This window comes from Coturnix japonica, chromosome 5, assembly GCF_001577835.2.
Source record: "Coturnix japonica isolate 7356 chromosome 5, Coturnix japonica 2.1, whole genome shotgun sequence".
In the NCBI taxonomy this organism is placed as follows: Eukaryota; Metazoa; Chordata; class Aves; order Galliformes; family Phasianidae; genus Coturnix; species Coturnix japonica.
Window position 1 is genome coordinate 26,201,605 of NC_029520.1, and position 27,888 is coordinate 26,229,492.

General features: G+C 36.4%; 1 protein-coding gene across 1 annotated transcript in view; it reads right to left on the reverse strand.

The window, feature by feature from the left end:
* Positions 1 to 4,532: 4,532 nt before the first annotated feature.
* Positions 4,533 to 27,888, reverse strand: part of LOC107314961 (formin-1-like) — a 43,397-nt gene continuing 20,041 nt past the window's right edge. The window contains exon 5 of the mRNA XM_015864837.2: positions 4,533 to 4,886. Within this exon, the coding sequence (XP_015720323.1) occupies positions 4,603 to 4,886 (284 nt within the window). The 3' untranslated portion in view covers positions 4,533 to 4,602. The remainder of the gene's footprint in view (positions 4,887 to 27,888) is intronic.

Sequence of the window (27,888 nt, forward strand, 5' to 3'; positions counted from 1 at the left end):
GCATCTTTTCAATAACACAAAGAAACTGTATGGGGAAGTAGGAGAGTCCCCATCCCTGGTGGGGTTTAAGAGAGCATGTACATGACACTAAGGGACATAGTTTAGTGATGGAACTTGATAAGTCAAGTTGATGCTTGGACTTGACTGCCTTGAAAATCTTTTTCTGGATGTTTTTATGATTCCATCTATATATGCATATAATTGTATTTCTATACATTTACATGCTCACATAAGGCAGAGCAAGGTAAAGCAGCTTTGTTTTTAACATCATTTTTAGTAACAATTACATTTCAAAAACAGTGGTACCTAAATTTTCATTAGTCATGTTAAACTTGTTCTTCCAATAGCAAGGAAGGGCCATAGATCACATGAACTAATGTGATCATGAGGAAATGAACTGGTCCAATTCAGTCAGTATTCCTTGGAAACATGTTTTGTTTTTCTTTGGAGTTGCACTTTGGACACATTCTCTGACCACAGCTGTCATGCTGTTCAGTCTGAGGAGCACAGAAAAGACAACATCTGGGAACAGACTGCTGTCACCTGAACAATTCATGCAGCCTATTTCATAGAATTCTTTGCATTGGAAGGAGCCCTTAAATGTCTTCTGGTCCAACTTCTCTGCAATGGACATCTACAGCTAGATCAGGTTGCTCAGAGCTTCATCCAGCCTGACCTTGAGCGTGTCCAAAAATGAGCAGCCACCACCTCTCTGGGCAAAATGTTCCCCTGCTTCAGCACCCTTAACACTTCCTTATATCCAGTTTAAGTCTTCCCTCATTTTGTTTGAGACCATTTCCCCTTGTCCTATCACAACAGATCCTGCCAAACAGACCATTCCCTTCTTTCTTGTACCTCCCTTTACATACTGAAAGGCTGCTCTCAGGTCTCCCCAGAACCCCCTCTTCTCCAGGCTGAAAGACCCAGTTTAGGTATGTCAATAGTACTGCAAACCTAGATGTCACTCACAAACTTGCTGTGGGTGTACTTGATAAAACCATCAATATTGTTGATGAAGATATTAAAGAGTATCAGTTTTAGTACAGATTTCTGAGTGATGATGGTCATCACTCCGCTCTCTGGGAATGATCTTGTAACCATTTCCTCATCCATCGAACACTTATCAAATCACTATATTTACAATTTAGAGAGAAGGATGCTACAGGGAACCATGTTAAAGGCCTTTCTGAATTCCAGACAGGTGACATCAGTGTTTTTTCACTGTTGCAGTTACACCACTATGTTGGTCAGGAAGGACTTGCTCTTGGTGAAGCCACACTGGTTGTATCACTTCCCTCTCTTCCATGTGCTTTTAGCATAGCTTCTAGGAAGATCTGTTTCATGATCTTCCCTGGCACAGAGATAAGGCTGACAGATCAGTAGTTTCCTGAGTTGCCCTCTCTACCCTTCTTAAAGAATGTGTTGTTGCCTTTTTCCAGTCACCACAGACTTCACATCACTGTCATGACTTTTCAGATATCATTGAGAGTGCCTTGCTCATTTTTCTCATAGGTTGTTGGTACCAGTGCTGCAAGTCCAAATCGATTCAGACAGCAGCACCAGTAGCAGCCTTCTCATCACCATTCTTCTGGCATCTCCACCTCTAATGTCCAGTTTATTACATAACTGGACCTGGACTTGTAGCAGAAGAATAGGCACAGGTACCCTAGAGCTATGCAAGTAATTAAGCTCAAGTTCTGTCTTGACAGACTTTCAAGGAAGAGTTGCAGGAAAAGGGCTGAGGGAAGTTTTCTGGTGGATCATTTATTGTCCAATACCTTCTTGAGAGATATGGAGACTCATGTTCTGAGTATGAATAAATATTCTTCCCTGTTTAGAAAGTGAAATTCCACCTTCCATGACACATTTAATGAGATTTCTAGACAGAAGATGCTGATTGAATAAAGGAAAATGTAAACAAACTGCTTATTAATCTTAGATGTCTTACTCAACTTATTGTACTTAAATGGCTTTTGATTAAGTACTTTTCCTGCTGTATAGGAATTGATAAATACAGATGAAATGTCATCATGGATTAGATTCTTCATGTTGTAGAGTGCATTTGTACTAGCAATAATAATTTGTATCGGTTCTTTTCAATCCAGTTGTTTTCATCTCAGTGCTTTATTACAAGGATAAACCTATATTTTCATGGTGCAACAAAATTCTGTTAAATTATTTTAGGAAAAGGTTAGGACCCCAAATCAGTTTTATAGCAATTACAAGAGAGCAGGGACAGTCATCATGACAAGTATTTTAAATGTGATTCTTTGTCAGTTCTGGCATTTGTACCAATAGATGTCGCTGTTGCACATATTGTCACTGTTTCTTTGCACAAACCTTTAAGGTACTGTCTTCAAAGTGCTGTCTTAGGTTGAAGAGGACCTTAAAGATCCACCGCCCCTGCCATCAGTAGGATTGCCACAGAGCATCATAGAATCATCATAGAATTGCCTTGGTTGAAAAGGACCACAATGATCAGCTGGTTTCAACCCACGGCTATGTGCAGGGTCACTAACCACCAGACCAGGCTGCCCAGAACCACATCCAGCTTGGCCTTGAATGCCTCCAGGAATGGGGAATCCACAACCTCTCAGGGCATCATTCCAGTGTATCACCACCCTTTGTGTGAAAAACTTCCTTCTAGCATCTAACCCAAATCTCCCCGTCTCAGTTTAAAACCCTTGTCCTATCACTATCCATCCTCATAAAGTAATTCTCCCTCCTATTTATACACTCATTTAAAATATTGGAAGGCCACAATGAGGTCTCCCTGGAACCTTCTCCAAGCTAAGCAAGCCCAGTTCCTTCAACCTTTCCTCATAGGAGTCATCTGATCATCTTAGTGACCCTCTTTTGGACCTGCTCCAAGAGTTCATGTCCTTCCTGTACTGAGGGCCCCACGCCTAGATGCAGTACTTCAGATGGGGCCTTACAAGATCTGAGTAGAGGGGAACAATCACTTCCTTCTCCCTGCTGGCTACTCCTTATTTAATGCAACCCAGAACATAGCTGGCCTTCCAAACTGCAAGCACACACTGCTGAGTCAGGCTGCCAAGGACCCCATCCGACCTGGTCTTGAATGCCGGCAGGAATGGGGCATCCACAGTCTCTCTGGGCAGGCTGTGCCAGAGCTTCACCATCCTTTAAGCAAAAAATTTATTCCTAACATCTAATCTGAAACTCCCCCTTTTTAGTTTGAATTTATTCCCCCTTGTTCTTGTCACAGTTTTATAACCTTGGGTAATTGGTATTCCACATCATAACGTCATGTAGTGCACTGGGAGTTAAAAAGTTAATGCTCCAGGTCCAGGTATCTGTCCCAAAAGAGAAGAACTACTACATTCCCCAGAGGGCTGATTGCTGTTTTGTTGTCATTTCTGCTCAGGGGAAACAGATGAAAGGCCTTGGTAGGTCATTTCCCCTCCCCTTTTTGGCCTCAACAGTGTGAGAACTCTCCTCCCTTTTGCTCCTCTTGATCCCATCTCACCTCAGCATTAAAGTAAAGCCTTCAGTTTTCAGACACTCTCTCTCATTATATTTGATTTGTTAGCTCCAATTCTAATTATATTGTATTATAGTGTGTTATCTTCCATTCCAATAGCTTATTTAGTAAAATAGTTTGTTCTTCCTCAGATCATTGCTGTTGATTAGTTTTGGGGCTCATCTCTCCACCCTTTTCCCTTATCCCTTTCCAGGTGCAGATCCATGGGTCCCTCTGCTCTGCTAGACATGGAATGAGGTCAAATCAGCCCATAAACCGTTGGCAGCTCTATCACCATCACAGTGTGTAAAAAGTCAGTCTCCCTCCTGCTTGTAAGCTCCCCTCATGTACCAGAAGGCAGCATAACATATCCTTGGAGCCTTCTCTTCTCCATGCTAAACAAGACCAACTCCCTCAGCCCTTTTTCTTTGGAGAGATACTTCAGCCCTTTGATAATCTTTGTGGTCCTCCTCTGTACCCTTCCCAACAGTTCCACATCCCTCCTGTACTGGGATTCCCAGGGCTAAATACAGTACTTTAGGCAGAGCTTTACAAAGGCTGAATAGGCAGTGACAATCACCTCCCTCCCTCTCCCTGCTGAACACTCCTCTTTTTGATGTAACCCTGTACTGTTGGCCTTACGGGCTACAAGAGCACAATTGATTTGGTTCTTTCCTCTTCCGCTACATTCTGTTCCCACTCAGGGTGGTGGCATATGAAGTTGCAGTGTCCTATTTCTCATTAAATTTATAAGCTGTTCCTGACAAATTCATGTCTAGTCTGATTCCAGTCCCAGCTCAGCTGCTCCAAAGCCCTAAGAACTTTTAGAACTAACAGTACAGCTCCAAGCACTCCTGAGCTGTACACATGCATGCACATGCACACTCAATGTATTTCCAGGAAAATAATTTAAACAAAACACCCATATTGATTTCAGTAATCACATCATGTATCTTAATCTACTTATATAATTTATATAATTAGAGTATATAACTTAAATAATTAAAATATAATATATTATTTATTTATTTTTTGCATATACTGCTCTCAGGCTTAGCCACATATAGATGCAAGAAGTCAGAAACCATCTGGAAAACTGCACCACATCCAAAACTTTGCTATTTGTTTTGTATTTTGGAACATGGCTTTGGGCACACCAGAAATAAATGCATACCAGAAATGTATATAAAAATGCTTGTTGAAATCCAATATAGACTGCTACTCACATTCAATTCCAGATTCAAATGCAATGCATTCCTGTTGATCTTCTCCTTCTCACTTGAATGAGCAAATGGGTTTGACAGCCCCAGTCTGCAATCCAAGACCCAGGTATCTTCACCTCTGTTTGCTACATCCACATTTGTCAGCCGTTCAGTGAAGTCATCCTTTAAAGCAGTCTCTCCTGGAATAACAAAACAAAATGATTATACACATCTGTAGGTAATTTCTACACATAGGATGTTCTTAATCTTTTTGGGACTCTGGTGAACACTATCAACACATACACACTTTCAGTTTTCCTATTTGTTCAAAACTAAATAAAATAGCATAATTGTGGTTTCATATTTTGTTACCATTTGAGAAAAAAAAAGCTCTTAAATTTCATGGGGAAAAAAAATCTAGCAAAACTGTGCACTACTTGCCTTGCCCCCCTCATGCACACACTAGAATGTAGTTCATCTCCACTGCAAAGGCCCTCTTTAACATGCTTCTTCCCAGCACATATTTCAGAGATGGCTACATAATGAAAAACTAAGCTAGAGCAGGTCAACAGGTTGATTAGATAAACTTCCTGATATCAGCTAAGTGCACCCTTATCAGTTACTGTACTGATCTACATTAGCCAGTTACCGGAAACACATGAAAAGAATCTTTCAGTTTGAAGTGGTATTTTATAGAAACAGGAAATTATTTGGGTTGGAAGGTAACTTGAAGATCATCTACTTCCAACCCACTGCTAAAGGCAGGGACACCTCCCTCTACACCAGGTTTCTCAAAGACCCATCCAGCCTGGCCTCGAATGCCTCCAGGGAAGGAGCATTCATAACTTCACTGGGCAACATGTTCCAGTGTCTCAGGAACCTCACAGTAAAGAATCACTACCTATTATCTAGTCTAAATCTACACCATTCCAGTTTAAAGCCATTTTCCCTCAACCTGTCACTACATGCCCTTATAAAAAAAGTCCCTCTCCAGCTTTCCTGTAGGCCCCTTCAGGTCCTCTTTATCTTTCTTCATTAACCTTGAACATAATACCAACCTAGAATATTCTGGTTACAAACAAGCAAAGGTGGATTCAGAGAGAAAGAGTTAAGAGCAAAAACTGACAGCCAGCAGCCCACAACCCTGTGTCAGACACTCCAGTCATAGAGCACTCTCCTTCCAATTCACAGCATCTATTCTTTATCAACTGCCCAAAGTATTTTTTTTTTCCCTGAATGATAGACCCTCATTTGTTGAGAAAACCAATGAATTCCAAACAGGCAATGTTCTCTGAAGTGCGATGTGCTATACAATGCTATAAACAAAAGGAATATCCGTTAATATGCGCAGACACATCAGTCCTGCAAGATTATTGTGGAAAGTTCAGATCTTGTACAATTGTACTTTCAGTTTTGTAATTTATTTTTTAATTTTTGCTATTTTTTCCTAATTTAAAGAGATCATGATAAAACAAAGCACAAGGGTCAGAATCTCTAAGCCTGTTTGATTAAATATAGGTTGATTTTCAAAGCTTCTGAAAACTTATAGCTCAAAATAATCCAGATCTTGCACTGCATCAATAAGCAAAGCAAATTAAAATACTTGGTAAAATGAGCAACAATCCTTGAAGCTTTAACATTCTCCTTGAAAATACAGTCCTCATACAACAGAACATCTTAATGAATTAAATTATCCTAAAATTTAGTGTATGATTTTACTGTGCTTGAATTTCACCTCTTGCCAGAAGAGCCCAGACAGTCTACAAGGTGTACAGTTTCCAGGCTCAAATCCAAAGTCTGTCTCATTTTATTATAAAATCCTACAAATTGTGAGGTACTGAGGAAACTAACCGTTCTCAGGATTAAGAAATAATAGTTATATTTTCATAAACTGTTGTCTACTCAGAAACAAATTTAAGAATTCTGATTACGTGGACATGGCTAGCAACAACTGTCTATAATAATGCTTCAAGAAACTTTCACTAATGAGGGAGCTGAATATGTGTACCCCAATTTATTTATTTTCTACCAGAACCTCCAAATCTCATTCCACTTATAGAAGTCAAAAAGTAGGCATTTCACAGACCATTCATTCCTAGCTAGGTAAGTATCTATAACATTACAGAGGGATGGCTAAGCTCAAGCTTCAGTTTACTCTCAGCCTTCCAGATCTGAGAAGCTCTGATCAGAGACAGAAGAGGGTTCCAACTGTGCTGCAATGGCTTCTGAAGGCTACCTAGACAGTAATGATAGGGTCACCTACTGCTGCTCCAGAGGCAGGCATCACAACAGAAGCTGCTGCATGTTGGGAAAAAAAAAAAAAACAAAAAACACAACAACACCTCCCCCATTATCCAACCAAGTCAGTACCCCACAAAAAGTAGGGAAGAGGCTCTGAATCAACCACTTGAGACCCTATCCAGTGACTGCTGCTCTTCTTCACTGCAGTTGACACTGCTGCTTGGTTGCTGAAGATGTATATAAACATAATACTACATGTATAGACATCTTAAATGTTAGCAAGAATGCACATGCAAGTTTAACTAAAATTATGGCTATAATTTTTATAATAAAATGAAAAGTAATCAGTTTTGAAAAAAAATACAAGTTGATTTTTAGAAATGAAACACAGTGTTGCTGATTTTTGTAAACTCATTGTCATTAGGTAAAATACATTTTTATACTTAATTTTTTAACTAAGAAACACAGATAAAGAGTAGTTTATATGTAAATACATAGTTAAGATATATAGTTATTAAGACCTCGATTCATATCTTTTGCAAACTGAAAAATATATAAAAACTGGTTGTACAACATCAGTTACAGAACTTGATAGACCAGATAATAGACAGACTAGATAAACCATTGTAGTGCATTTAACACAGGTCTTATTTGTATGGGCTCTCATAAAATGCTACACAACGTAATTATTTTATCACAAAGATCCCATTAAGAAAAAAAAGTGATACATCCCAAGGTACTGGAGAAATATTAAATAATATTTTAAAACTAAACAGTTTGGGAACTGAAGAACTGCAATATTTCTTCAGAACAATAAGAATGAAATGTATTAAAAATGTTAGATGATGTCATTAGGGTTGCTTAGCACCAAATGGACTGTGAGACAATTTACATTAACTAAGAAAGCAAAGCACAATAGCAAAAAGTGCTCTCCATCCCCAAAAACTCATGTAAACATTTTGTTTTCTTAATCCTTTCATGCAATTTGCTACTAATTTGATCCCATTCAACTGTTATAATTTTAGCCATCTCTACACTGGTAATTAATCAACATTTATACTTTAAAAAAAAGACAATGTTCAGATAAGTCATTAAATTCACCTATGTTTTTACTTTGTGCTGAGTACAAAGTAAACAACTGAAACTGAAAAAACAACTGAATATTGAGGATTGTGTGCTGAGGCCACATCATTTCTTGTTTAGAGGTAGAGTTAACTCACTAAATTGAACCTGATTTAGAAGTCTAAATGTGTCGGTCTTCCAGTGTATTTCAGCTTTGTAAAATGAAATTGTCTCTGTGACTTTTGTATTACTAACATATGCTCCCAATATTAGTTCATAAAGAAAAATAAACAACATTATAAATAGACTATATAAAATATTATAGACACATGCCACTACATTTCTTGGAATTTCTCTTTTTCATTAAGCTTGTCCTTATCCATTAACATTTAAATATGAAATTTGTATTGCAGTTCTTCAGTCCAATTTTTAAAAATTCCCAAACTTTCTCAGCATGAAACAAATTCAGTCTTCCAACTACATGTAGCACATTGTTCATCTCTAAGTGTTAACACCCACCATAGAATTACCAGGTAGCACATCAAAGATATGTGCTGATCTACTAATCTGTAGCATTTTTACAGTTGTATCTCAAATCTCAATTAATTGCAAATAATAAGCAATAATGCAAGGCAGCATAACTTAAATATTTTCACTGCATAATCTCTACAGTTTAAAACATTCTCACTGATACACAGCAAACGTTATTTATTTTTCATTTACCCAAGAACAATTTCACTTTTCTCCATACTAGTAGCACTTTCCTTAAGCATAAGCTCTTCTAACCATTAATAAATTAAAAGCACACTTAATGCTGAGCAAAGTAAACACAAGAAGGCTGAGTACTTTACACTTCCCTGGATATATTTACTACCCAGAACTTCCAAGCACAAACAAACAACATATTTTAAAAAATCTTTTCATGTATACAGATAAGACATGTGATGCACTGAAACCTCAGGGGTACAGATAAGGTTGTATCCTCAAACTGTGACAAGTAAATAATCCCTAGTTTGGTGCTGAACCCCTTAAATATATAGCACTCATAATTCTTTCCACAAACAGTGTGTTCTTGCTATGCTAAGTGTTTTTACACAGTCTCTTAAATGAGCAGAAAGATGTATTAGATAAGACATATTTATAGTAAATTACCACAGTATCTACAGCTCCATAGTCCTCCAGACACAGTGTTCTCTCTGCAGCATCTTTTAGAAATCCTGCTTTAATTTCTCAGCTGTTTTGAAACAAACTTCTTGTGGGGGAAAAAAAAATCCAGCTTTTCAAACATCATTTTTTCTTAGCAAAAAGAAGTAAGAAGTAAGATGAGTCATAACACCCATTGTGTTATGGGGGAATGTGTCTTGTACAACCACTAAGCACTTAAATGTGAGACTAATGTTTACACTGTTCTCAGTTTTTGTCTATTCTATATATAAAATCTTTCCTTGCACTCCACGCCTTCCAGATTGCATCATTATAACAACACACAAGACAAAAATACAACAGTTAATCTTTTTGTATTGTATCTATTTTACTAAATTTTATAAACATTTTTATAAGTTTTTGAAGCAGGAATAACGAAAATTTTACATTGATTAGATACTTTTCAGTGTTTGCTTCTCAGAAGTAGCAAAGAAAAAGGTAAATAAAGTAAAATCAGTCTCAAAATGCCAGGTTCTGTGGACTCCTGGGGTTTAGGAGTCATATATTTTAGAACAACAACAAAATAACAAAGTAGATTTATTCAGTAATTCATAATTGAAACAGTCTGAGGTACCAGGTCGCTATTTAAAGGCAAAGTTAACACAGCAGAACAGAACATTCTCAGCATACATTTAGAGCACCTATGATATGACTGACTGAAGACAAATATATTCCAATGGGTGTTTGTTCTTTGCAAGATCTCACAGCAGCAAGACATTGCATGTTATCATTGGCAAACTTCTTTGACTAAATAGTTTATGTTTGATCACAGTTACTGAAAGCATAGTTCTTGTTTCTTTTTCCATATTTTAAAAATATAGATATCCAAAATATGCAAATATCTCCAAGAAGGTTTTTGTTTGTTTGTTTTTTGCTACATGCACCTCTGTTTTTGCAACCCAATCAATCAGTAAATCCTTCCTGGCTACGGTCCCTGTAGAGCAGAGAGAGCTAGAAGTTCCTGAAATATCAGTATCCGGAATAATCACCAATTTACCATCTTTGGCTTTGTCCTATTTCTCCAGTTATCAGTAAACGAAATTCAGTATTGCTGAAAAAGGAGAAAAATGTTTAGGTTGCTTCCAATTGTTAACAGAGAAATTTATTACCAGGAAAATTAAGGCCTATCTCTCTGGTTAGCAAATAAAAATTAATGTGTTGTTCTGAAGTGCTAACTCAGTGTAAGATGTCTTCCTATAAGAGGGAATCAAACACACACAACCTCAATATGAATCTCCAGCATAAAAACAAACAAACTCCATAGTGACCACAAAAGCTGTCCAAAAACAACTGACATTATAAGCAAATAAGTGAAGATATTTAAATTAAACAAACAAACACAACACAACAACAACAGAGCAAGTAGGGAACATAAGAGAAGAAACAACTGGCACTTCAGAGCAAAGTCTGAGTCTCTCACTGTTCCCAGGGTAGAGTCAGGTGACTGCAGCCAAAAGTCCACAGTCAATGTTCAGGCCAAGATTCTGAGCTGCAATGCCAGAATCTTTTAGCTAAAAGCTCCTTTTCAATGCCAAAGTATTTTAGTGCTCATGGTAACTTCTAGACTGGGATAGTATCCAAAACAATCAGTGGTATTAGATATGTGAAAAAGCATGAGAAATGTAGTTAGATTGATTTTAAATAACTTATATCTTTTTAATTCTCTTCAAAAGTCTTGAAAACTGCAAAAATAAGAAAGGTAGAAATCTAACTTTGATATGCCTATTCGCAGAAGTCATTTAGGTAATTTCTACGCTGCACAAATGTTACTGTATAAAGATTTTAGAGAACTGGAATGGCTGTATAGAGAGAAAGATGTAAAAGCACCAGAAGCAAGTATTAAAATAACAGCCTGTAGAGACAACCAGGGGCACCATTGAGAAAACAAAATTAATTAACACTTAGTGTGGTATTTATATCAAGGCCATGGTACAGATGATTAATCAGAGGAAAACTACACTCTGATATAAAAAAATAGGAGGAGGAGGATGGCAAAGAGGTTACACCACATAGCACGTGCTGTTCCTTCTTCTCCAGGAATAATATGTACATCCTGTGCTGCCTCTTTTCCCTGTTATCCAACAGGAAAACACACTGATACTCAAAGCCTGGAAACAAAGACAAACGGGCAATCTTGCAGAAGATGACTGATAAAATACATATGATTTTGTGGTGAAAGAATAATATCATATTAATCGCTGATTCTTAAGGGTAAAACATCTCACTCTGTATTCCCCTTAGCAATGCCGATGAGTCTGCTTTGACATCCATGTCTTGAGTGAGTATGAAAATAGGCTGTGAGAATAGATTCAGAGATCAGTGAGATCATTTGCTTCAAGATCTCACAAAAAGTTTCATTACATTAACATATGAGGGAATGCTACCTGTGATGTTACAGATATGATCCTCAGTATAAACTCCCCTGAGTAATGATCAGTGCATAAAAAAATCCAGAAGAAAGGAAAAGTCATTAAAATTGTGTTTAACTCGATTTTTTTAACCAAGAAAGTGATAACATATTATCCAACTAAGAAAGATATAAAATTGATTCTAGCAATGACAAACAGTACTAAGTATTCACACACAAGGCAAATTTTGACACAATACCTTCCATGTCAGAGAGAAAGGGTGAATAAAGCTTTTCAGGATTTATACATTATAATTTTTCAGATTTTTTTTTTTTAATGATCTTTGTACGTCCCAATCCTGCAACTTAGGACATATGGATGTGATTTTCACAACAGGTGAAAAGATTTAATCAGTAGAATCAACTAAAATTTTCTGTTTAGCAGTGTGCTTAATCCTAAACCAGTTCAGTAACAGTATATAAGAACTGACAGTTTTAAAAAAGAAAGAGGCAACATATTTCAAAGGAGGCCAGGCTTAGTTACTGACTAAAAAAGCTAGAGAAGAATAATTTATTTCTAATAGGGAAGGAGTTAGATTATTGTTCAGAAAAAGAGTATGTTTCCAGACACTGAACACTAGATAAAATGTGAGGTACAGTGAGTGAAAGACATGAGTGAACAGAAGGCAGAAAGAAATGGAGCATTGAGAGTGTTTGAGGCACTCAAGATGCCAAGCGGGAGACAAAGGATAGGAAGTAATAACTAGAGGAACAGGCAGAAAGTTGCCCAGGGTCAAGGATTAAGAAGAGAGAAAGTGGGAGAGGGAGAGCTACAACACAAAAGACAGAGAGAAAGGTGATGGAGATTTAGGAGAAGAAACAGACTGTGAAGGGATTTCAATTAAGAAGATTTCAGCATACTAGAACAAGCACTACTCAGAAAGATGTTCTTGGCAAAATATATACTCAAAAAGCTTAAACAGCTGTATTTATCTAGGAGAGTAGGTTCCTTAGGAATAAAAAATAATCCTGATACTAAGAATTTGTGTGTCAATACATTTAACCAGGTAGATACCAGCTGTGTGCATGTGGAAAGAAAATTGGCCTGTCATTTATCACTCCAAATACACAGAAGTCTAATAAATCAACAAAAAAAACAAAAAAACACACCGTGTTAAAGATTAGTACAAACGTCTTTCTGCAACTGTCTGAGGAATCTGTCCTTGATGGAACCAAGAACATTTTCATCCTTTTCTGCAAAAGCAGCTACATTACTATTCTCTTGTAATTATTAAATAAGCAAACAAGGTTGTGTGGCACTTAACTTGATGACACAGCCCCCGATGATCTAGTTGCACTGTTTCACATTTGCTGTTAACAACAAATACCAGCTGCTTCTGCTTAGCCAAATCAGGAGCAGAAAGTAAGCAATGATCTCTCTGCAATGCTCGAGGACACAGCATGGTGGCAGTAACTAAGAAAAGAGATTACTTAGGTGTCCACACAACTAACTCTGCCATTAGCACACTCTGTCACTGTTCACTGAGGAATGAGGAATCTAAGTTAGTCTACACCGTGCAAGCTCTGAAAAGATTCATCTGATTTCCTTTCAATGTAAATACATAATTATTTTTTAATGCATCCACAGAAAAAGGAAAACCATGGTCAGCCCTTATGACTAAATCTTTTCACTCATTGTTGAAACATTATTAAATAAACAGACAGGTTTATACAGATTTTTACAGTCCTAGGAAAAGTGGGTGAGAACTGAAAAAGGGAAGTCACAAACCCTGCAAAACTTTGAACTGAGCTTTCACATAGGTTGAAGACTCATCATCCATGACAAGATTCTGGGTAAGATCCGGTTTTTTTATATGCTCACAGTGAACTCTCAGTTAAGCATGATAGTCGTTTATGTAGCCCATCATGCCTTACAAATTGGGTTTTCATATCACCCAAATTATCAGGAAAGCAGTAGTCACATTTATGAAGATCTGTAATGTGCTTTTCTCAGTTCCAGTTAGCACTCACATAAGAACCTCAGCTCTGTCAGTCATGCTGCCTTTTACTCTTTTTTCCACTAAACTTCAACTGTAACATTCACTGGTGTATTTAAATTTTATTTACTTTCTTCAAACTGTTATCCAAGTTTCTATTTCATCCAAAGCACTACTTGCCTCAGCAAGTAGCAATGGAAACAAAAGAAATTCACCATCTTCCTGAGTTAATTCCAAGAAAATTCACCAATTTATTCTGGGTTTGGGGGGATTTTTTGGTACAGTTTCTGACTTAATTATGTACAGCTACAGCCACATTTATTTATTTTTTTTTCAGTTTTCACTGCTGATGAATATTCACTGTTTTCGTAGACTTCACTAGAAGCTAAAGGTGAACAGTACTGAAATACTGAAAAAAAAAAGTATGCCACTTATTTAGATGTCTTTCCTTGTTGAACTGTGGAGGTGTTTTAGCTTTCTTTGAATAAATTAAGGTTTAGAAAAATATTCTTGACATGTAAGTTTTTTCCAGCATCTTTTTGCCTTTTAGGCATGTAGTGAGATATACTCCACATAAATCTGAAGATTAATGTATACTGGCATTCATGGATGGCTTCTCTTCAGCTGTTAAAAATGGTTGCCAACTGAAAATTCTGCATTCTGCCAAGATGCTGTACAGTTATCCTTTTCACACCATCATCCACATTTTGGTGCATATGAACATCTCAAATTCATTTCTCATATGAACCAAAGACTTAGTAACTTCTAAGGCTAATATTTAGTGCCAAAAAACAGCAATAACATACATTCACCCAAAGCAAACATACATTTGTAATATTTTTTCAGGTAGTGCCTGGCTTACTGTGTAATAACTGCAAGACACTACATACCCATGCTCAATAACATTTATAACACAATAACTCAAAATATCTGTATAAACCAGAAGAACTAGAACAAATTGCTCAGTTTTATGAAGTCTTCCTCAAACCCAGAGGCCTTTAGCATTAAACAGGAGAAAACACACTTCTTTATACAAGCTAACACTTTCTGCTGGCCTCAGTTGAATCTAGCAGAGCAAAACAAAGCCTTAGATGACTGAGCTCTGAAAAAAGCAGTCTGTTTAATTCACTTGAAAATATTTCACTCCTTCAATTTGGACTTGCAACTGTTCCATGTAGTTATATTACATTACTGAGGAAAAAATTAAGCTAAATTCTTTAGAAAATTCAAGGACTAATGAAAAAGGAAGCTAATCAGCCAAATGGATTTTTATCCAGCAAAATTTTTTGCTGGCTAGCTAATGAGCCAGATATACATACCAGCCACCCTGTGATCCAGAAGCCTCAAGGCTGCCAGCATTACATATCCTTTAAAAACAAAATTATAACTTAGTAATTGCTTGCTGTCTAGCATATAATCTTGTTTTGGAAAGCATTCCTATTTGATCATGAACACATACTCTCAGTTTTACTTCAAGTTAAGCACGCATTCATCACTGTGCTAGAACAGGGCACTTAAGGCCCAGTGACTAACATAGATCATACTAAAGCAAACCACTACTGGAGAGCGCGACAGCAAAATATCTATTGGCCATATTTCTGATTCACATGAAAGCTATACTTTATATATTTTAGAATTCTTTCATCTTCAACTTCTAGATGCCAAAGGAACTAAATAAGAGACATAAACACCCTTTTATTTCTGTTGCTCATAGCCCTGTTGTAACAGCAAACCTGTTATGCAAATACATATGTATATATATATATACACACACATACACACTGTATATATGCCAAAAACCTCTCAAGTCTGTCTTCCTGCATCCTATTTTTTTTTTTTTTTTTACCAATAACTACAATTAGTTTCGCTCCAAACTTTCTATTAGGACACAAAGAAAAAAGATAACAAGGATGCTTTTTCAGTGGATTGAGGACCACAAAATGATTTTTCAGAAAATCCCAACATAATATATTAAGCTATGTGGTTAAACAGTCAGAAAATATTTTAACACGCTGACACTGAAAGAACAAGATTACACTTAACCAGAAATATAACACTGAAAAATAAAGGCAGATCCCAACTGAAAGAATAGAGAATTAAGCAGAAATCAGTTTTAAGAATGGAATCTAAAAAAACCAAAGCACAGAAGATTCTAGTAAATATATATATTTACTATATATATATATTTATATATAATATATATGTAATATATATGTGTATATATATACACATTTCTAAACAAGGTATTAATTTTCCTGAAGGAATAACTAATTTTGATGGCTTAATTTATATTAACATTTTTTTCATAAGAAAAAGCTGTCACATAATTTGCAACAGTTTGGTGGGAGTCTGTTGCCTAAATAAAAGCATGCTGCACCATTTTAGATGTTTAAATTAATTTACTCCAGACACAAAAGCATGGATCACTCCTGATCAGATTTGCTAGCTCTGTACTTGAGATACTCTAAGGCATCTAAAAGTGTGCTAGGGAACTAGTCCCTAATGACACACATTATATATATAAGTATATATAAATTTGGTCTCAATCCATTCCATGCACTTTTGCATCCATTCAAAAGATACTGGGGTACAAGGGTGTCACAACAGTTCAGGATTTCTTCCCATCATTTATAGAATGATTTTACAGCTAGTTGTGTAGATGCTGAACTAGGTGACAGAATATTTATTTACGACCATTAGTTTGCAGAAGAAAGAGTTTTCTCGATTCAGTTGGTACAGGTAGGACCACATAAGTCAAAATAGGGAGAAAAGTAATAAGAATATGGCAGAAGTTATGAAGGGCTTTTGGGAGTGTAGTAAGGAAGATTTTTACATAACTATTCAAAGCCATGACTGTTCAAATATCATTACATGTTTTTAGCAGACTAGTGAAAGCAGAACTGAATTTCAAGAAACATCTCATGTATTCCACTGGAACACTCGACTGTCAGCCCAATTTGTACATTTACCATCAATTTCATGAAAGTTAGTGTTACGCATCAGGGAATTCAACTCTCTGATGACAGAGCTGCAACTTACTTTACTAAGTTAATTGAACTCCCTTTAATCTCTGTCTCACAGACCACCTATATTATTAAAGCCTTAAGTACAGGCTATGTCACATCCTTGTTTATAACCTAAACTCACCATTTAGCCTATCGTCACTCCTAACCCACATGAAAAAACTCTAGTTCCTTCTTTGTAGGAAGGGTAGAATGACTGCAAGTTACTGGGATGTGAGAGGCTGGGTAACATCATCCCTCTTACCACAGACTTACAAGGCCTGTGCAGACACATCTCAGAAACTAAGGAGAAGAATTGTTGGAGGTCAAGCTGCCTTTTGAACAAGAGTATCCAGCCAGCCAAAAGCTCTCAGATCAAACTGGAAGAGTAGCAGGTTATTAGTAGGGACAAGACATGAAATTCCATCACACGCTGCATGACAGTGCTGTATAAAAGCACCTACACTACTCCAACTGAAATAATAAAATAGTGGGAATTTAAAATTAAATGAGTAATAAGAAATGACATGGAAAGCTGCGACAAAATGAACAAAAAAAAGGAACAAACAACAACTCTTTAATTTAAGACATCTGTATGGTCTGGATGAAAAGCATTCCCTTTTGGAGTTGTTACAGAAGAAAATAACTGCACTGGATTTAACTACCAAAAAGATAGCTCCTTAACAAAAAAAATCTCTCTCACTAAATCTCAACTGGTTTCAACCCATAGCCCATTATCTGCTAACATTTGAACAAAACCTTTCCGAAACCCTGAAACCCAAAGTTCTTACTGGCCACCAGAACCTGATAAGAATGGAAACAATTTTTGTTACCTAGATGGTGGGATGAAATATGTTAAGCATTATGTAAATCACTTTGATGAAAAGGTCTGTGCAAACAATCAGTGCCTGATGAGAAGAAAAAGTGCTCTTTGAGCTAATCAGGATTGGCATCTTTTGCTAATCCATAGACTAGTTAAAAACTCCTCAGGCAGGATGGATCAAGATTGTCAAACTTAGCAACAAAATCAAGATTATTTTCTCCATGACCTGGAAAAAAAAAAAAAAAAAAAAGAAAATGCTGAAAATGAGCATTGCCTCTCAGATTATAAATTAGACAGACTGGAAGAATAAAGGCAGAAAAGTCAGATTCTTGAATCAAGTACAAAAGTGAAATATGTACTAACGTTTTTCTTTGCAGCCCTAAATGACAAACACCTTTTTCTTTTCCTTTTTCTTTTTTGCCTTAAATACAGTTTGTGTAAATAAATTAAGAAATATGTATACATGAATCACAAAAAAAGAGCAATGTGCAAACCCTTCTTGGTAATTCATACCATGGTATTTACCTTAACAATAATATCCAAAACTTCCAATTCACCATATAAGATTCGTAAAAATAATCTCTGGTGGTAAACTAAAACAAAAATTATTACACCAACAACACAAGAAAAAAAAAAAAAGAAAAAAACTAGAGCACAAAAGCATTACAAATACTTGGAAAATAATTTTCAAAAGTCTGCTCTGTGGGTGATTGAAAGAAAACTTTTGTTTGTTTATCCCACTGATTCAATTTCTTAAGATAAACAGGGCTTCTTTTGAAGAATATATTGACAACATTTTGATACCTTTGTTACTGACAGAAACTTACAGAAAACAGTTATCGTCACATGAAATGGCTTGATGCCAGCATTTTTAAGGGTTATTACACAGGAAAGAAAAAAAAAGAATTAACTTTCCCAAAGGACTAAAACTTTAAAACTTCACTTTTTTAACATTAAATATCACCCAAGTATATGTTAACAAAATTCTACCCAGATGGCTGCATAAGATTTCAGTGCTGCATAGAATGAGAGAAGCCATTTTTCACTATCAAGTGTCCCAAAGAACTTGGAACTACTTCTTCTGACTAATTATAATTTACCAAAATACATTCAAGAAAATTCAGTAGTGTTTAGGTGAGCCTGCCTTAGTGGCTGCAGAAAATTTGTTATAGCCACATTTCTTTAGACATAGAAGTCAAGCTATTATTTATAAATAATTATGCATTATGTAAAGCAGATCACATATGCAGATTTGAAGCACAATTAGCATCTCAGGCCTCACAGAAGGAACTGGTATTTTGCAGCTAATAGCAGTCAAAGCTGCTGGGTGCAGTTGGAGACCTGAGGGCAGAGCCCTGCACTGCTTAGCAGGTCACTGACAGATGGGAAATGCAACAAGGTCAAAGCAATGGGAACAGGCCCTTTTTAACCTCTATGTAACTTCTCCGTCAAAAATAATGAGCAACTTCAGATATTCATAGAAGTACTAGTTTCTTATTGGCCAGAATCCTGTGTACTAGTTCTGCTATTTTTTACCTGTATTTCTGTAATCAAACCAACAAGGCTTAAAGAACAAGAAACAATTTACTTCAGTGTGTATATCCAGTAAGGATTGTTTTCTTTTCTGTTCATAACTATTCAGTGATTCTGTTCAGGTAAGAGATTCCAACTTACAGGAATGACAACCAGAAAAGATTTTCTGTACCAAGGGTAGACATACTGACACAGAAATGGCTAAGACTTCATAAAATTGAAATTTGAAAAGCATTTTTCCATAAAGTCAGTCTCTTTGGTACATAAATTTCTTCCACCTTCAACATACTAAAGAGAAATGGTAGCCAACAGTCACACAGTCAAAAGACCCACTCAAAACACTCAATAAATGTTCATTATCCCTGTAAATTCACCAAATTAGCAAAGTTAGATTGTGTACTGATGGCAAAGAAATGCTAAATGATCACTTACAACTATTTCAAGCATTCTCATTACACCTAAAATAACAAGATGTCATGTATGTCCTTCACTGTAGTCTCAAACATTTATAAGAACATTAGTTTTCATTTTAACACTGTCATCAAGGGTTGTACCATACAGGACAATCCAAGTGGTAAAGAGAAAAATCACTCTAGTGAGGAACTATAAAGTATCTATTTCCTTCCTAGTGCACTTGATCTGGCCTTTAAAAGGCTTCCTGTAAAACACATTCAACAAGTCTTGGCTTTTTCTTCTTCCTGTTCTTACCAGAAATGTAACACTCAATCCTGAAGAAATCTTTGATTATGCTCTGGAAAATCCTAAACACTAACATGCAGGGCATGATAGGCCCCAGTTACCTATATTGAAGGATAGTCATAATCCAACCCCAAAGAAAAATTCCAGTGACTCAAACAATTGAATATACCACTCACAGACTAGAAACAATGTCTTAATACCATGGTCAAGGTAAAGCGTTAGTTGCTTCTACATAATAAATAATACTTATATAGTGAATATAATTGTTGTATTAGTTAATATTTCCCTATCTACTTCACCCTTGTGAGGCCACATTTAGAGTATTATGGCCTGTTCTGAGTGCCTCAGTTCAAAAAAGACAGGGATCTCCTAGGAGACTCGCTAAGGACCACAAGAGTGATAAAGGGCCTGGAACATCTCTCATATGAGGAAAGGATAAGTAACCTGGGACTGATCAGCCTCAGGAAAAGAAGACTGAGAGGGGAATCTGACTAATGTTTACAAATATCTAAAGGGAGGGGAGAGGCAAATGGATGAGGCCAGGCTCTTCTCAGTTGTTTGTAGTGATAGGACAAGGAACAGTAGCTTAAAATGTGAACATAGGAAATCCCATTCTACCACATAGAACTTTTTAGGAACAGATTGCCCAGAGAGGTTGTGGAGTTTCCTTCTATGAAGATATTCAAGACACATCTGGACACCTATCTATTGTAGGGTACCATCTTGAGCAGGAGGAATGGGACTCTATGATCTTGAGGTCCCTTCCAACCCCTGAGATTGTACAATTATTTAATGTGTTACTATAGGTTTAATGTAATATTATTTCATTATGCTGATGTTAAATTTATTTACTGATACGATAAATCAAACACACTGATAAAAAATTTACATCTTTACTCTTTTTATTACATATAATTTTAAGAACATTTTTAGAAGGGAATAAGCAGATTTCTTATGCTATTTTTAGGTTCAATTTCATCAACTGTCACTTTTTTCAGAAACAAAATATGTTACAGCTTTTAAGAATTCCTATATGCTGTTAGTTTACATTTGCAGTGTTATGTGATCTCAATGTGTATATTGTCCTGATTTGTCAAGAAAAATGTCAGTTGAACCATTTCTCTTAATTTTTTTTAAATAAAAAAATACAAATTTAATAACTTACAATTTCTATGTTATTTCAGTATTTCACTTCAAGAAATTTTTATATTGATAAAAAGACTATTTCATTACATTAAGCCTCTTAAGCTGAATGCACAAACTGTAATTCAGTTTGAATGCTTTGGCCTTTTCTCCAACCCATGAAACAGAAGATTGTTAATCTGTGACCAGCATCAAACATTAAGCTGTCTCTGGTATTTCATTCCAGTTTAATTCAGCTGGTTTCCCCACACTGATTGCCTTTGACTATAGAGTCACATGTTACAAGGAGATGAAAATGCAACTGTTGTTTAAGTGTGTCGTGCTGTGAAATCGTTCAAGTAAAACAGGAGCTGTTTGTTCACAGCATCTACCAAAGTTAGTCTTCAAAGGGTCTTTTTAATTTACAGGCTTCGCCCTGAACTTCTAATTCTGTTAACATTCATTTCAAACTGCTACAAATGTACAGTTTTAATGCATCATTGGCTTACATCATTTATGCTACTATAAACAAGATTATGACTTCACTGAGAACAAAAATTAATGATCTCTTATAATTACAATGAGTTGTAAGACTCAATACAGAAGATACAATTATGTAATTTAAGAAAATCAAGATACAGTTAAACTGCATGATGAGTAAATATGTTGAACACAACAGGACAAAAAAGATCCATAGAAAAGCTATATACTGATTGGCAGTACATACTACTAAGACACGGGGAAAAAGTGCATATCTAGAGAAGATATGCAGGCTGAATTGGAAAATGTTACGAAAAGCCTGCATCTCTGCACAGAAGGTGCAACAGAAGTTAATTCAAAAGAGGACATCTACCTTAGAGTCCAAAGTGTCAGTCAGAAAAAGAAAACTCGATATAATATCTTTTGAACATTATCATCACATTCAATCTTAGAAATTAGATGCACTTATAAGCTCTTCATTTCTAAAAAGCAAGATAAAACTCCAAGTTTGGAAAATAATGAAAAATTATCAAATAGGACAGGAAAATAAGTGATAAATTACATGGAAATGACCAAGATACTCAATACCTTCATCACGTCAGCCTCCACTTGCTTTCAGAAATGACAGGCCCACAAGGAGAAAGCTGGTGAAAGGAAGCCTTATCCTCTATGGAGGAAGACCAGTTTAGGGAGCACTTAAACTAGATATACTTAAGTTCACAGAACTAAACAGGTAGTACCATGAACTTGTGGGCTTTACAAAAGTCCATAGTCATTACAGGGCCACTTGATTATCTTTGAATGTCATGATGATCAGCAGAGGTTGCTGAAAACTATATGAGAGCAAATATCTCCAAGGAGGATCCAAGGAACAACAGGCCATTCTCGCCTCAGTACATGGAAAAGTCATGAAGAAAATTTTGCTGGGAAGACTTTTCAGACATGAAGGACAAGAAAATGATTGAGAGTAGCTAGCATGGATTTACAAAGCAGAAACCATACTTGAACAACGCCATTAACCTCTACAATAAGGTTACTAGCCTGGTGGATGAGGGAAGATCAGTAGCTGTTGTTTACCCTTACTTTAATAAAACCTTTGACACTGTCTCCAGTAGCATCATCACAGACAAGCTGTGAAAGTATGGGTTAGATAAGTAGATATGATTAAAAACTAGCTGACCAGCCAGGCCTGGAGGCTTGTGATCACTGTCACTAAATCCTATTGGATCCCCAAAGAAACACCCTACTTGTATACAGCAGGACTAAATACTGAAGCCATTATTTTTTTTAACATATTTGTTATTGACCCTGACAATCAGATAGCATGCACCTTCAGCAAGTTCACAAATAAAATATTTGGAAGAATGGCTGACTCAGAGATCTCAACAGGACTGAAAAAAGGGCATACAGGAGTCTCACATAGTTCAACAAAGGGAAATACAAAGTTATGCACCTATGGAAGAATAATCCCAGGTATCATCATACGCTAAGGTTCAGCTGGCTGGAAAGCATTTTTGCAGGGACCTTATGGTCCTGGTGAACTGCAAGCTGATCATTAGTGCCAGCTGAACAAGACCACCAGCAACACACCTATGTGGCAAAAAAAGGCCAGCAGTGTCCCAGTCTGCATTATTAGGAGTTTTACCAGTAGATGAGGAAGAAGATCCTTCTTTCTATCTACTCATCACCAGTGAGGCTGCATCTAAAGAATGCTGAGGTCCAGTTCTAGGCACCTCAGTATGAAAAAAACTGACATGCTGAAGTGAGTCTAGTGAAGGGCTAAGAAGATGATTAATGAACAGGGGCATCTCTCATGAGAGGAGATGCTGACAGAGCTGGGACTCTTCTGCCTGGAGGAGAGAGGGCTAAAAGGAATGATTCTTATCAATATGTAAAGTATCTAATGGAAGGGAACACAGAAGACAACACAAAGCTCTTGTTAGTGGTATCCAGTAACAAGGAGTAATGGACACAAGTTTTAAATGCAGTGCCATCTAGAGATCAGGAAGCACTTCTTTACTGCACAGATGATGGAGCACTGGCACAGGTTTTTCATAGAGACTGCAGTGACTCCATCCTTGAAAATATTCAAAACCTGTCTGGACACAGTCCTCTGCAAGATGTTCTGGGTGACACTGCTTAAACATGGGACTGGACCAGATGAAAAGATCCACTTCAATTTAAACAATCCCAGGATTCTGTGATTACTTCTCTTTTCTTGTTTTATGAGATCTTCAAAGAACACAGATTCTGAATAAGCTGCATGTAGTGAAGCAATGCACTCAATTAATATTAGTTTCATTTGAATTACCTATGAGAAACTATGCATCATGCTTCCATGTGATCCATATGCAAACATACCTCGTGAAGTACGTACTAGTTATGGACAGAATGCTGCACTGCTTTTAAAATGCTAATAAGCAATTCAGCAAACCACTTCAATTACAGAAGTTATTTATAAACCCTTCCCTTCCTTGTAAAAGGAACATCAAAAACAACATAATATAATCTGTCTCCTATTATAAGAGCCTTCACAGTTTTGTTTATATGAAACTTCCATGAAACTTCATTTTCCAAAACCATGGCTCAAGAACAACACAAGGTCTTGTTATTAAATTTCTCATACTGACATTTCCATCACTTTACAGACACTTAAGCTGGGAAAAGCAAAATTAAAATTCAAGCTGTAATTCTATATTCATAGGTTTTGCTACCTTCATTAAGTACCTAGGATAAAGTGTTGCCTTTGTCCCATTTTTCGATTACAAGTCATTAAGCATTAGGATTGCAGATAGTTAATTTTTTGTGGTTAATGCTAATACAGACAAGCAAATAAAAAACCTAAAGCTACTCTCATGATATGTCAGACTGATACTATAACACTGGAAATTTAAATAGATGTGGAGAACTAAGGCTGTAACTGTTATATTTATAGTACCATAGCACTACAGGTATGGAAGTAGGCTATAATTGTTTACATTGAAAACAAATGAACTGAGGAAAATGTCAGGGGATATTGAAAGTCAAATGGATTAGGACAACCTTCAAAGCATGGTTATGAAAACTACTCCGGCCACTACTGTGTGAAGCACCAAGTTGTTTTGTTTGTTTGTTTGTTTTTTAATACTTCTCATTCCCTTAAAAATCTTTGAAGATTAAAATACAAGGTTTCTTGATCTCAGACCAATTTAAGAACACCTACTCAAGTATTTGTCTATATTACAGTAAAGTCTTTTATAAGTTGAAGTACATTTATTGTATTTTAAGCCTGTAAAATGGATCTCCCAAAGGTCACCATTAGCAGTTGGCACATTTTCAAACAGGAGTACATAATTTTTGACAACCATGCAAAATTGCCAGAACACTTATTGTCAATTTTGTCCACAGAAACCTATCATCTAATGGAAATCGAGTTGCTGCCATAAAATTCTCATTGGCATTAACAAGTAAACAAAACATCTTCCATCTAACCAACTGAGATAGGTGCAGTTACTGTTATGTCCAGAATATATATCACAAAGTGCTCCTGGGCATTCATCTTGCTAGTCAGCTAAACTAAAAAAAAAAAAGAAAAAAAAAAACAAAACAAAACTCTGAAGAGTTGTACTTAACAACTCCTTCCTGAAATTAAGATGCTTTTTTTTTTTTTTTTTGTCACAATATGCACTGGAACTTCTAAAAACTTTACTACTTTTATCTCCTTCCCTTCTTTTCTCAGCCATTACAAAATTCATAGAATATCCGCAATTGGAAGAGAATCCCAATGATCATTTGAGTCCAACTCCTGACTCCACAGAAAATCACTCCGAATTTAAACTGGTGTCTGAGAATGTTGTCCAAATGCTCTTTGAACTCTGGCAGGCATAGATTTGTGACAACCGCCCTGGGGGATTTGTTTCAGGGTCTGATCAACCTCTGGTGAAGAACCTTTTCTTAATATCTTATCTGAATTGAAATAATTGAGATTCCATGTGTTGTCATACTGACTTCATGGCTCATCAGCAATAGTAGAACATACATCAACACGTGGAAATATCCTAATGATTACAGGTTCTTTCACATACTTTCCTATAAAAGTCGATCATAACAACCTGTTGTGCTGTACTTGCTTTGTAATACTCCATTCCCATTCTCCACTCTAGACAAGGTCTGACTCCCTTCCAAGACTGTTCAAGCTTCCCTTCCTCAGTTTCTCCTACCCTCTATTTTCCTTCCTGTTTAACTCTCAACTAAGCCTAAGTAATGCCCTACAAGCTCTGATTCCTCATGCAAATTAATTCACTGCTTAAAAATGATGAATGACTCCCAACAATTTCTGTTTTAGCCAGTACCAGAAGCATCATCTCTGAGTTTGTATGTGCAACTGAGGTACTGGAAATCTAATAATTCTTTGGTGACAGCAGGTGTGGTCTCTCTCCCCATCAATTCTGTGTCTTAGCAGTTAAAGATCTTCCCTCACACTAGCTTCCGTTTCCATCAGATGACTAGTGAACCATTCTGCTTAGTAAACCAGCAGAAGTTACTCACTTCTCTCCTTGCTGGCCTAGTTTTCAACTTGTTTAGTGATCTGATTCTAATTAGCGAAAAAACAAACGAACAGCAGACTTGTTCCAATGAAGCTGTGAACTGTGAGAAAGGAGGCCTTTGCTGGGAGAGGGGAAGATAACCGAATGGAGCTCTCCCTTTCAGTGTCACAGGCTCAGACATTTTGCCTTGTACTAACCTTACTTACTCAGTTCTACTCATGTTAACTTCAGTTTCTTTTGAGAGTTAATCACTTTTCCCCCATGTTCTCCTTGATATCAAAAAAAGGAGTGCATCTATTGGCTAGAAAACTGAGGCAACATCATTCACTCCATTAGTTCTTGCTTTCACTTTTTTTTACGCTTTTTACAAAGCAGTACTAACATATATGAAGTAAGCATTACGAATGACCTGTTCCAGTATCTTCAGCTGACTCAAAGCATGGTCACCATCCTGGAATAATGAGATGTCTTGGCTGACTTGCCTAAAGTCATAGACGCTATGACATACACAGAAATTTAAGTTTCCTGTTCTGAGTCAAACTACTGAGAATACCACTGATCTTCCTTCTCTTTCAGATAATACACAGTAAGACAGCATGTTGGTGTCAATCTGTAATAATAAAATGGTTCTGAAAATTTTCTCCCTAGATTTATCTATCAGCACAAACAATTAGAGAGAAAAGCATAGTTGGGCACAGCAAGCTTTCAAATTATTTTTCACTCAAACACATATTCAGATGTATTGAGGATGATTTCAAAATCTAGCATGCTTACTCCAGGACTAGAAAAGGATAGTGAGTTTCTATACTACAGCAGGAAGAGCTTTCTACACAAACCAGGACTGCAGATTTGCAACTGTATATCTTGATGTTATATATATTGCCTAAAATTTAAGATGCTTCATTTGCCTCACTTTACTATGGTCTATTACTTACATTAGCTTACAAAAGAGTAGTACAACCAATGCTTCATAAATAAGAACAATTTGACTCCCACCTCAGATAATGGAAAGAGATACCATCCCACATCCAAAGACATCTACAATCCCACATGTGGCAGTACAGTAAGAATCTTTTCCTTTGAGATACAGATTTCCTGGCACATGGATAATAATACTGGCAAGTTGTAATATTATTGTTTGTTTCCTTTTCTTGTACTACATCTTGTAGAAAGTTGCACTGATAAATGCTATCTACACTGATGTTATAAGATAACTGTGAACAATAACTAAAGTTGTTGTAATTAAAGGCTAAACCAGCTCACCAAAAGATATGATCAACACCAGAAACAACAAAATGAATAGACAAAGAGCAACAGGATTCAAGAAAGAAGGGAAACAAAAACATAACACCTATCTTTTTTCCTAACAGTGTATTTACACCAGCTTTGTCAACCCTCCAAACAACACTTTAACTTAGCCTTGAGCACAGCTAGAATTACAAAGCAACTTCTAGAAGCAGTAGGCGTAAAGACACGTATCATAAGCTGTATTCAACACCCTTTAACTAAGGTAATAATTCCACATTCTTATACACCTCTTTCTCCTAGAGCCCTGTCTTCCCATCTGTTTTAACCTGCAACTTTCTACAACTCATTTTGCACCAGCAGATACTTTTAGGCCTGACTGTGAGGCAATTCAGGTAATCTCTCAGAAGTTGAACACAAAAAAAGGGAGAGATCAGTTTTTTGTGCCATTTTAGTAAACTGGATTAGATCCAAATTGGCTATGAAGGGAAGTATTGTCAAGAGTGCAAAGATGTTTCACATAAGAAGCTCAAGTCTAAACAAATACCAAGAAATAGAGGGTTATTTTTTGCCATGTTTCTCAGAGTTTCCCTTTCAATTTGAGAGTAAAGAAAATAATCATAATTGTCCTGAAAAATATTAAGGTTTCAGATTAGGAACCCTTTCTCTTTTATAGACAAGTGTCATCACTTTGCACTGTCAGTCCTCCCTGTAACGCACACAGACCAGCCCAACCACACCCAGACCACTACAGAGTTAAATCATCCAGCTTTCCCATTTCTCAGAAAAAACTGATATATATGTCAAAATTCTAGCTAATAAAGATAGATATGTAGTGTACTACCTAGCTTTGTCTTTTTATATTCACAGTAAGTATTTATGCCAACACCTGCACACTCAAATGCATTGTAACCTGACCCCT